This window comes from Triticum urartu, chromosome 6A, assembly GCF_056163025.1.
Source record: "Triticum urartu cultivar PI428250 chromosome 6A, HENAU_Tu73, whole genome shotgun sequence".
Lineage (NCBI taxonomy): Eukaryota > Viridiplantae > Streptophyta > Magnoliopsida > Poales > Poaceae > Triticum > Triticum urartu.
The window spans coordinates 563,744,412-563,755,681 of NC_141878.1; the positions used below are offsets into that span (position 1 = coordinate 563,744,412).

Below are 11,270 nucleotides of genomic sequence, written 5' to 3' on the forward strand. Positions count from 1 at the left end.
GGGTCTCATGTCACCAAAAGTAATCCGCCAAGAAAAACTATGGGCAATGATCATCGTCAAAGCAATAAAACGCAGTATGAGCATAATCATTTGCAAACAGTTGGGGAGAAAAATCCTTCAAATATTTCGCTTAACTTCCAGCCTGCAGTTGGTCTCTACGCCAATTGGCGCAATGAGACATCTAGTATTGTTCAAAGTAGAAGGTTATCCCATATGAGAAAGTTTTATTTGCTCTAGAAGGCAGAGCAACAATGGTGGATTTAGCGTGGTGCTACCATTGAGATGCAACACACACATTTAATTGCATCACACAGTATGACATGGCAATGAACAATTAGTGGTCCATTTATTTATCGTACTTGAAGTTTAAAATATGGTACAAAGAAATTTTCCGGCAATGCCTCATAGGCTCCTTTGAGAAGAAAAAGGAGAAAAATTTCTCATGAGCTAACTAATATTCAAGCTAATAATGGTTCTTGAATTGGCACCAAAGCAGAATTTTGAATATAACTACAGGACAAAATTACTCCTATGAAAGATGAAAATTCGAATACATCAACCAAGAGCATGAGCTTTCACTCCCTACTTGCTAGTGTAGAGCGAGAAAAATAGATAAAGCTACAAGCATATGAATTTAAGAAGTTTTATTCTAGAAAGTAGGAGCTCTAGCATTTCGTTCATTTAACATACATAGATATTTTGTAAGAATAGCTCATTAGGCCAAAAAGGGGTTGGCAACCGAGTTGTTAGCAGGAATGCAATCCAGCTATAAACAAGGAAAAATGTGTTCCATTTCCTATAGAGTTTGTCTTCTTCTAATTACTCTCTTTTATGTTTTCAAATTAAAATACACAATGAATAATAAAATACATAAATGGTCATGCATTCTGTGGTCCCTCCTCTTTTTATCCGGGCTTGGGACCGGCTATGCATAGCATAGGCAGAGTTACCCACCCACCCTCCAAACACATTAGCACATGAGTAAGACAACCATTGGTTTTGATGGACAGCAAAATTTGCTGTCCACCACTACCAAGAATTGCCTTGCCCTTTGAGTAGCCTTAAGCAAGAAAGGATCTCCTTAATTTTAAGGTCGAGCCAAGTAACTATAGCAAGGCTCATGTTGCCCCTTGCATAGGCTTACTTTTTGCACCAAATAAGCAAGACAAATCTTGGTTTTGATGGATAGCAAAATTTGCTGTCCATCACTAGCAAGAATTGCCTTGCCGTTTAAGTAGCCCCAAGGGTTCCTTGATTTTGAGGGAGCCAAATGACTCTAGCATTGTTCTTTGCATACAATTATTTATGCATCGGACGAGCAAGGAAATCCTTGGTTTTGATGAAGAGCAAAATTTGCTTTCCACCACTAGCAAGAATTGCCTTGCCCTTGAGTAACCTTAAGAGAGTAGGGATTTCCTTGATTTTGATGAAAAACCAAATGGCTCTTCTACACTAGCAAGGATCACCTTAACATTTGCTTAGCTTTACATTTGTATAACTGAGCAAAGATTGTCTTGAATCTTTAGGAGCAAAATATGCTCTTCTACCTTTGCGCCAAGTGAGCAAGGCAATCATTGTTTTTGATAGAGAGAAAAATTTGCTCTTTGTCACTGGCAATGATTGCCTTGCCCCTTGAGTATCTTAAGTGAGCAAGGGTTTCTTTCATTATAATAAAAGTGAGCAAAATTGCCTCGCTTTTGTGGAGGATTAATCCTCAACGGGCGAGGATCATGCCACCCCATACTTAGCAAAACGAGAAAGAGTTCCCTTGCTTTTGTGGGGAGCCAATCCTCCACGAGCAAGGGTTTCCATTTGTTTGCGCAATGAGCACAAGACTGTTTACGCATTCATGGAGAATCAACCCTTCACGAGCAAGATTTTCATCCCACTTGCCTGGTATGCACCAGACTTTGGGAGGAAATGCACGATTGTAATGCAACATTGCTTGAAGCATGGAGCAAACCATTGCATTGGCAACATGTACGCCAATATCTATTATCACGAAAATATGATCATGAGAAGAATTAACAACATATTCCGTAATTAAAGAAAAGTTCAATGAGGTTCATGCAATATGAACTATTGTATGTAAACCCAACCACATTATCACGACTCAGCCTAATCGTGACACTTACTTGTGGTAGGAAAATGATGCAATAGTGGAGATAATAAACATGGAGAATGTTTTTTGTGGTCAAAGTTTTTATTTATTATCACCAACATCAAAGAAAATTGCTATTTCAGAAAGCATGTGTAGAAATATTTGGAAACAATGTTTCAATGGAAATGAAATTCCATAAATGGTTAGCTGTTGGTACAAACTTATGGATTCGAGGATGTACAATAAGTAAAAATATGACTCTCTGAGCTAATGGAATTGACATCATATTTTGTAAATAAATAAAGGCTCAATGAGTTTCAAGTAATAATTATAAATTATGTAAACCCAGCCTCATTATCATGAATCAGCTTAATCCCGACACTTGTTTGTAGTGGGAAAATGACCCAATAGTGGAGATAATAGATAAGTACTAGCATAATTTGTGTTATCAAACTTGTATTTATTGTCATCGACAGTAAACAAAGTTACTATTTCAGAAAGCATGTCTAGAAATACTTCGAAACGAGATTCCAATGAGAATGAAAAGATATTCATAAATGGGTTGCGCAGGTATACATTAAACTTATGGGCACAATAAGAAAAAAATTATTGACTTGCTGAGCTCACATATTCCCATCTCGCTGAGTTCATCAGTTACTTACCACGGCGAAATGTCTGCAAAGAGGGACAGGACCGAAGCTCGAGCGCGCGCGGAGCGCAACGCCGGCATCCGGACCCAGCATCCCAACAACCCCCCTGCGGCCAATCCAGGAGGAGTGAGGGCGAGGTGGGAGGAGACATGAAAGCCAGAGCCCGGAGGAGAGCATGCAGTAGGGGACGATGAAGCAGGGGGGCTGGACGGCGAGGGCCAGCCCGCCGATCAGGAGCACCGCCGTCGGCCGGTTGATGCGGCGGACCAGAGGTGGGTGTGTGAGATGCTTCTTCCTCCCTCTCAAGTCTCAAGTGCTAACCAACTATTGTATCTTCAACAAGAAGTGCTAACCAACAGAGTTACTATTAGCTCAATTAATTTGGTGACAATCAAGTAGCTCATGCTTTGGATGCGTTCTGTCCTTTGCTATGCCGGCGTGTTAATATATTCACGAGAGGAGGCAAAAAATCAAGCCACTAGAAGCTCATATATTGGTGAAAGTTTCGCTTTCATTGATTTCTGGATGTTTCATTTTTTGAGCTGCATTTCTGGATGTTTCGAGTGAATTGATATTTTGCACCTCTAAGCGAAGCAGACAAGCATCACCTTGGAAGCTACTGTACTCTTTTTTTTTTTGCGGGTGAGGAAGCTACTGTACTCATCAACTGTTAGTCAACATAATATTACATGGACCAGTAAAAACTCCATGAGCAGCAGAATATACCAAGCAAAGCATCCAACCATCAGATATGCATATGACCAGACCTGACCAATTGTGCCATAGATGTTTCTTAGTTCAGATAACTATAACAGGAATGGTTCTACTTCTAGGGCCATACGAAAACCCCTCTAACTAGATATCACATCCAGCCAACTACAACAGAGCTCCAATTAAACGCCCACCGGCTGTGCACACACAGACGTCGCGTATCAGAATTTCAACCACTTCTTCTCCTTCTCCTTCCTGGAGACGGCGTTGGTGGCCGAGGCGTGCGTCGCCTCGGCGTCGGCGAGCGCCTTCCGCGTCTGCTCCAGCTTCCTCGATGCCGCGTCGTGCACTGCCTTGTCCTTGCGGTTGCGCTGCACCATCTCCTCCAGCCGCCCGACCTGGCTCCTCAGCTCCTTCACCTCGTCGTCGTACGCGAGCAGAGACCTTCTGTTGTCTTCCTTCTTGGGATGCCCGTTGGCCTGACCCGATGGCGACTCTTTCCTGGCTTTGGAGGCCGAGGAGCCTTCCGACGCGTCCTGGCTCACCAGCTGGCTGTTCATGAAGCTGAAGACGGACCTCTCCACCTCCTCGGCCTTGGCGGCCCTGGCCAGCTCCGCAAACTTCCGGTCGCGCTTCCTTTGCCCGCCCCGGCTGCGCTTCTTGTCTTTCGTGCGGTGTATGCTTCTGCCGTCCTCGCCCGTGGTTGTGGTGACTGCGTGGTCGAGTGATTGCTTGGGTGGTAGTACTTTGACTGGGATTGGATCGAGCATGCCTTGGCCAGACATGCCTAGCCCCATGCCCTCTCGATACCCCATCTTTGCCATCATTTTGGAGGCAACGCCTCTGGTGTGCTGTTCCCATTTCGCAAAGATCACGGTCTCCGACTGAACACCAGTTAAATTTGTGGTTTCCAAACGGCCAAGACCCTGATGGATGGATTCATCCTCTTGATCGCCATCTTCACTTAACTCGGATTCATCCTCGCTTGAGCCTCTTTCATCATCTTCGCCGCTCACATCAACATATTCTGGGATAGAAAGGGAATCGCCCGGAAGCGTTGCAGTGCTCCCATCATCTTGAAAGACCACCTGACCACGCTTCAACTCATCATCCCACGACTCGAGTTCAGCTCTCCTCCAAAGGCCAGAGTGGTGCCCAGAAGCTGCCAGTATGCTGGATCCTGCCAAGGACTGTCGCCACGCAGTTGGAGTGAACTGTTTCAAGGATGAAGTAGGAATCACAACACCTGCAGATAATTATGAATTAGAAGTCATGCATACCACTTAGCATGAAAGTACAGAATCATACACAAATCTTTAAAGTAACGCATAGGAAAACAGGGACAAGCAAATATTGCATACTTACACAGTATTAACCAAAAAAGCAATATGAATCCATTGAAGGAGCAATTCATTTTAAAGGGTTCAATGTGAAAACAAATGGACAAGACACAGGAAAAAAGCACAGTCCAAAGGGTTCAGTCCTTCAAACGGTGAAAAAAGCATTTACATACCATGGGACAAGCGGCAGTTATTAGCAAACCGACACCGTTGCTGCAGAAAGAACTTGCACATCTGCACTATGGGCAGACTTATATTAGAAGTCTGGTAAGAATAATGATCTTTGTTCTGGGTATTACTACAGTTATATTATAAGCAGCAGAAAGTTATGGCTGAAGGAAAGGTAGCTTGTAGCAACCCACCTGTGTAACCTGCTCTAAGAGGGGTTTTCTGCTTTTGTTGTGTATTTCTGGGTGTCCGTGGGAGTGGGATGGAAACAAACAGAGGGTGCAATACGCTCAGGTTTTATCAAGAGAATTTTATTTTCGAACAGATGGGTTATAATGAGTATATGCGCATTTCACATGATTCTAGTAACGAAGAGTATAATGTAACGTCTCTTTGCCTGGTAACAATTCATCAATAGCTACTGAGGAGATGGGATTTGGAAATCAAACCAAATGAACAGCTTTGTAACCCAGCGAGGGTTTACATTGATTATGCATGTCCACATTAGACAATCGTATTCACAACAGACGGACTTCTGTTGAGTTTAAAATTCAGATAAAAGGTGGAGACATCCACAATGTATATTTTGTGACAATCAGAACTATTTCAGTTGTGCAATAGTCAAAGGCTATTCAACAAAACAACCATACTGGTCCTAGCATTAGTGGAAGTGACACACAAGCATATTTGAAGAAGGGAAAGCGGCAAAAAGGAATACATACTACAAAGTGACCAAGTAATTTCCTACTGGCTGGTGAGCCACTGCCACATAGTTACCAATACCAACCATATCAGCATGTAAGGGGTTAACTCTGGTGGTTACCAGGTAACAAGGCTGGTTCAATTCAAAAGACAATCTTTGTGTAAAAAGGATAGGTCAAGTTGCATGACTCACCGACATTTTTTCTGATGTGGGTGTCAGAAATGAGACCCGTGCATTGCCTGAACCTTCAAGCCCTAGAATGCATCCATTATACCAACGCCCATCATTGTGCCTGAATCTACACTTTGATCCTACTGCAAATTCCTGTGGCTCCAATGGTTCTGGCTCAACATCATTTGGATCTAATGGCTCAATAGCAGCTTCAGTTGATAGCGATGCTGACTCCTGATTTGGAAAGATCTCATCGATTTGCTTCACCAGCCTAGAACGCTTCAAATGCAGAAGCCCTTCCTCTGCATCCTTAATCGCAGACAGAAGTTCCCCATGCACCTTCAGAACAAAACATAATTTAACTCAGATATAATACAAGTGTAAATGCAGATTTATGAAACATTGTGACATGAAATATCTCCCCAAAAGGGGTCGAGAACTTTCTCTAAGGGATAAGGAATGAGCAAGAAAAAAGGGGAGCTACTAACTACTTCCACAGTACATGCCTTACTTTCTTGCAGCAGCCAATGCAAATACCGCATGCTCTCAATACCGCATGCCAGTATAAATAGATCTTGTAATATACAATGCTTAATCTCTTCTAGTTTCTCAGCTTAGCTGCTGTCAATGGGAAAACAACACATGAATGAGCTAATTCAACCCCTGCAGCAATATCCATGGACAAAGTGCACTGGAACAATGCCACGCCTTAAAAAAGGAGCACTGTTCTTGTAATCAAACCAAGACACCAATTGCTCTCAGCTCCCAAAATAGAACATCCCTAACTGAGCAACTGTTGCAACTATCAGCTAATAATCCAGCATATACTGCAGAACGCCATAATCCCATCACAAGCAGGCAATCCATAGTGGCAATCATTCAGGTTCTACTTGTACTCGAACAACCACTAGCTCCCTACTCCCTGCGTCGACGAATCAGGGATGCCCCCTAGAAGTCTAAATCCCTAGGACCCCTAAGAATCCCCATCCCTTGGGAACTAGTTAATCAGCAATCTGGGCCGTGCTGCACGTTCAGGGACAGGCCCACACAGATGCGTACGCACCTCGAGGAGGTCCGCGTTGGTGGCGTCGGCGGCGAGGGCCTCGTCGACGGCGGCGAGGGAGGACCGCTGCTCCTCCAGGTGCTGCTCCAGCTGCAGCTCGATCTCCGCCGCCTCGTCCTCCTCCCCCTCCCCCGACATGGCTCACCGGTCCAGACAGCGGTCGGTCGGGAGAAGAGATGGGGCCGACGATTTCGATGGGTGAAGAAGTGCCGGTACGGCTGCACCACTGCGCCGGGAGGACGACGGGTGTGGTGGGCCGGGGCGCTGCGGAGGAAAACTCCACGGGCTGCCAGGCTGGCTTCAATGGGCTTGGCGGGCCCGGACACTAGGGCCCATCATCGCTTCGGTCGGTTCGCGCCGAGAGAGAGAGAGCGCGCGCGCAACAGGAACCCGACTTGAGAGCATCTTCAACAGGCCGCGCCGTAAATATACCCACTTTAGCACGCGCGCAACCCGGCGGATGGCTCCAGCGGGCGCGCAATAATCGTGCGCGCGGTATAAGCAATTGGGCGCGCGGCAGGAACCGGTACCTCGCGCGGTGTATTTGCGGCGCCCGCTTCCGCGCGCGGCACACTCGACGCTCGCGCTGCGCGCTCTTCTTCTTCCCCTCCAAAGCCCCGCGCGCGCCGGCGCCGGCGACCCGCACCCATGGACGCACGCGCCGGCACCCCGCTTACCCCGTCCTATAGCCCCCCCCCCCCCCCCCCGCCGCCGCCACAAACCCTAGCCCGGGTGGCGTTGGCCTCGCCTCCGCCGGAGCTCCTCCGACCAGCGGCCTCGCGCACGGCCTCTTCATGCCGCCGCGGATGACCTTGGCGGCGGGTGGCGTCACGCCGGCGCCGGCCCGAGCCGCCGCCCCCTCCTCCTCAAAGCTCCCCAATACGGCGCGGCCAAAGAAGGGCAAGACATCGGCGAAGAAAAACAAGGCGGCGGACGGCTCCGGCACCTCCAAGGTGAGGAGGAAGAAGCTTGCGGGACGTGCGACGGGCGCGGCGGCTGCCGAAGCGCCGGCAAGCTCACTCGTTGAGCCGGCGGCCGGCGCGCACAACATGTTCGACGAAATGCCTCCAAGGTAAAAAAATTCTAACTTTTCACTTTTTTGTTATTTTTTGAATGCATTCGTCACATGTAGATAGCTTATTTGCATTGTTTAAAAAAATTTGTAGTCTCAATGATGATGCATACATGTCAACGATGGGTGTTGGCTCCAACAATTCGCATTGGTCTCAAGCCAATGACATGCATTTTGAAGACCATGAGTTCGAGGTGGACGAGGAGGGTGAGGGCATTGTCGACGCACCAAAAGGAAGAGCGGGCAATTACACCAACACCGATGACATCTTACTATGCAATACTTGGTTGCAAGTGTCGAGGGATCCATCCGTTGGAGGTGATCAAAGTAGAGATGCTTATTGGAACCGGATGAAGGAACACTTTGATGCTCGCAACGTGAGTGGAATTGACTGCTCCAACTGATCACTTAGGTCCCGGTGGTCGACAATCAACTCGGATTGTCAAAGGTGGGCGGCCTGTCAAAAGGCGGTTGACAAGTTGAACCTAAGTGGCACAAATGAGGACGATAGAGTAAGTGCCATTTCATCTTACATGTTGGTGCTAACTTGCTTTGTTTTGCTTGTTGTTGGTGCTAACTTGCTTTGTTTTTCTTGTTGTTGGTGCTAACTTGCTTTGTTTTCATGTAGTACAACATTGCGCAAAACTTGTTCAAAGAAGAGGAGAGGAAAACCAAGAAGGGGAAGATCAAGAAAGGAAGGGTATTTACTTTGTCTCATTGCTATGAAGTGTTGAAGGATGATGAGAAATGGAAGAAGCGTGAAGATTTGGATGATTTGCATTTGAGCGACAAACGGAAGCGAACAATTAAGTTGGATGAAATGATGATGAGGATGATGCATCAAGTGATGACGGCAAGAGAAGCCCCACACCCAACTCGGTTTCATACTCGAAGCCAAAGCGACCGGATGGGTGCAAGAAAGACAAAACCGAAAAGAAGAAGAGGAAAGGAGATGATGAGCTCAAAAATGCTATGGAAGCTATTGTGAAGGCAAGAAAAGAAGCCAACGAGGTGAGGAAAATGGCAAGGACCCAAGATGCCGCGGCCGAGGAGAGGAGGGTGGCGGCCGAGGAGAGGAAGGTGACTTTGGAGGAGAGGAAGGTGAGCAATAAGGAGCGAACTAGATTGTTGGAATGGGAGAAGAACTTGTTCTTCTTGGACACAACTAACCTCAATGAGGTGCAAAAGGAGTATGTCAATCTTGCCCAACAAGAAGTCTTGATACAAAAAAGAGCCATGGTTCGTGCAATGGGTGGCGGTGGCCTCGGCGCCATGGGTGGCATGGGTGGCCTCGGAGGTATCGTGGGCGGTTTAGGTGCAATGGGAGGCATGGCTGGCTTTGGAGCACCCCTCGACGCTATGGCCACCATGGGAGGCATGAGTTTTGCTTCTCTCATGGGAGGCATGGGTGCACCTCCGGCCACCATGGGCGGAATGTCTTTCGATGTGCCTCCTCGCACACATTCCCATGAAGATGCCGTTGAAGATCTTGCCAACATTGTCGGAGCTTCACGTGATGCGGTGCGCGATGAGGAGAGGGAGGAAGATTCATCTTCGGAGGCGGAAGAATTGTCTTCCGAAGATGAGGACGAGGACGAAGACGAGGACGAGGAATGATGTGTCTTTCATTTGTGTATCGAACTTGATTTGCATTTTGAACTTGGTTGGATAAACTTGTGGGCATGATTTTAAACTCGTGGGCATGAACTTCATCACCTTGTTTGTGTGAAATTTTTATTGTGTTGAAAATGTTCATCATTTTGTGTTGAAAATGCCATATGCAATGCACCGGCGAGTCGCGCGTGCTGCATTTTGGCGCGCTGCTGGAGCGGCGCGCGCGCTGCATTTTAGCGCGGCTGCTGGAGCCAGCGCTGCGCGCCGCGCCAAACCAGACGATGCGCGCGCGGCATATCTGTTTTTTGCGCGCGGCGCGACTGACACTTGTTGGAGATGCTCTGAGTACGACTCCGTATTGAACCCAAACTCATCGTCGCCGCGTGCAGCACAACGCTGCCGCATCGGCCGGTCACCGGAAAACCAAGATAAGCTGTCACAGCTCCTCGTGACGTGCGCGAGAGGAATATCTCAGTCGTCATGGTGATGTCGCCACTGCCGTGCCTCTTCTTCGAGTACGGCGACGAGCGGGGCACGAAGTTGTACGCTGCCGCCGACGACGTGTACCGGCCGTGCGAGATCGGCCCGCTGCTAACCAAGCGGAACTGGGTCACGGCGCAGGGCTGGGTGCTGGCCTGGGACCCGGACACCTCCGCCACCTTCCTATGGGACCCGCAGGATCCGGAGCACGGCCGGGTTGCCCTGCCGTCGTTCATGCAAGCTCCGCCGGTGGGCTCCAACTGCACGCTGTCAGGCGATCCCACAGCTCCCGGTGGCTGCACGGTGGTCCTGGCCGAGCCATATGAGAGCACCGTCCTCTGGTACTGCCACACCGGTTCAGCGACGCCGGAGTGGGTAAGGCACGAGTACGATCTCGGAGGCAAGTTGGTGAAGATCGGGGAACACCGGACGTCGTGGAACAAGAGGCACGTCTTCGGTCTAGTGCCATCCGGTGACAAGTTCTACTATCCGATCCATCAGAATAAGTGCGGCGTGCTTGAGTTCTCGCCGGAGCCAAGGCTAAGCACCGTAAAAACCAAAGGAGTAAAGCTCACCTTCCATCCGATCGGCGATGGGTGCGTGAACGCATACTTGTCCCTCCTCGACCTGGACGGCAAGCTTTACATGGTGTGGATCTTCTTTGCGGGCTTTGATATGCGCACCATCAACGACGTCGCCATCTACAAGGTGGGGTTTTGGCAGATCGAGATGTGTCCGGGTGAACAACATTGGCGGTCGGGCGATACTTGCAAACTCGGGCGGCTTTCACGCAACGTGGTGTCCTGCCAACAAGTTCAGGTTGCGTCCTAACACCGTGTATTGGATGAACCCTTACGACAACTGCTTGCACATGTACGCCATTGGAGCAAACAAGGAGGTGGTGCATGAGTGTGAAGGTGCTACGGAGCTATTGCGCACGCCGTTTTGGTTGGTTCTCGTGCATCGTTCGTGACTAGATCAGATCACTTTGCCAACTTATTGTGACAAAAGTATTAAAGTATTAGTTGTTGATGAAGTAAGAAAGATGTTTTTGCAATTGTATTGCGACATTTTCAATATGTAATTACATAGTTTGATGATTTCACTATCTTATTTTTGAATGTATTGGTCTAAAGTGTCAAAATTTTCATAACTAAGAAGTTAGCCTTCACTGCTTAGTTTATTAGTACACATTCA

General features: G+C 47.9%; 1 protein-coding gene and 1 pseudogene across 1 annotated transcript; one reads left to right on the top strand and one right to left on the bottom strand.

Moving 5' to 3' along the window:
* Positions 1–3,408: 3,408 nt before the first annotated feature.
* LOC147966358 (zinc finger (CCCH-type) family protein / D111/G-patch domain-containing protein) lies at positions 3,409–7,167 on the bottom strand. Its single transcript, XM_087528839.1, has 4 exons — positions 6,908–7,167; positions 5,866–6,183; positions 4,976–5,036; positions 3,409–4,708 (listed from the first exon to the last, which is right to left on the bottom strand). Exons 1-4 carry the CDS (start codon positions 7,043–7,045, stop codon positions 3,684–3,686), a joined length of 1,542 nt encoding a protein of 513 aa, XP_087384965.1. The 5' UTR covers positions 7,046–7,167; the 3' UTR covers positions 3,409–3,683.
* A 2,906-nt stretch (positions 7,168–10,073) lies between these two features.
* LOC147966359 (uncharacterized) lies at positions 10,074–11,046 on the top strand (annotated as a pseudogene).
* The last annotated feature ends 224 nt before the right edge of the window (positions 11,047–11,270 follow it).

Coding starts and splice junctions, on each gene's coding strand:
- LOC147966358 (XM_087528839.1), bottom strand. CDS start 7,045: ATGTCGGGGGAGGGGGAGGAGGACGAGGCGGCGGAGATCGAGCTGCAG. Junction 6,184..6,907: donor CCAACGCGGACCTCCTCGAG/GTGCGTACGCAT, acceptor TTTGTTCTGAAG/GTGCATGGGGAACTTCTGTC. Junction 4,709..4,975: donor TAACTGCCGCTTGTCCCATG/GTATGTAAATGC, acceptor AATTATCTGCAG/GTGTTGTGATTCCTACTTCA.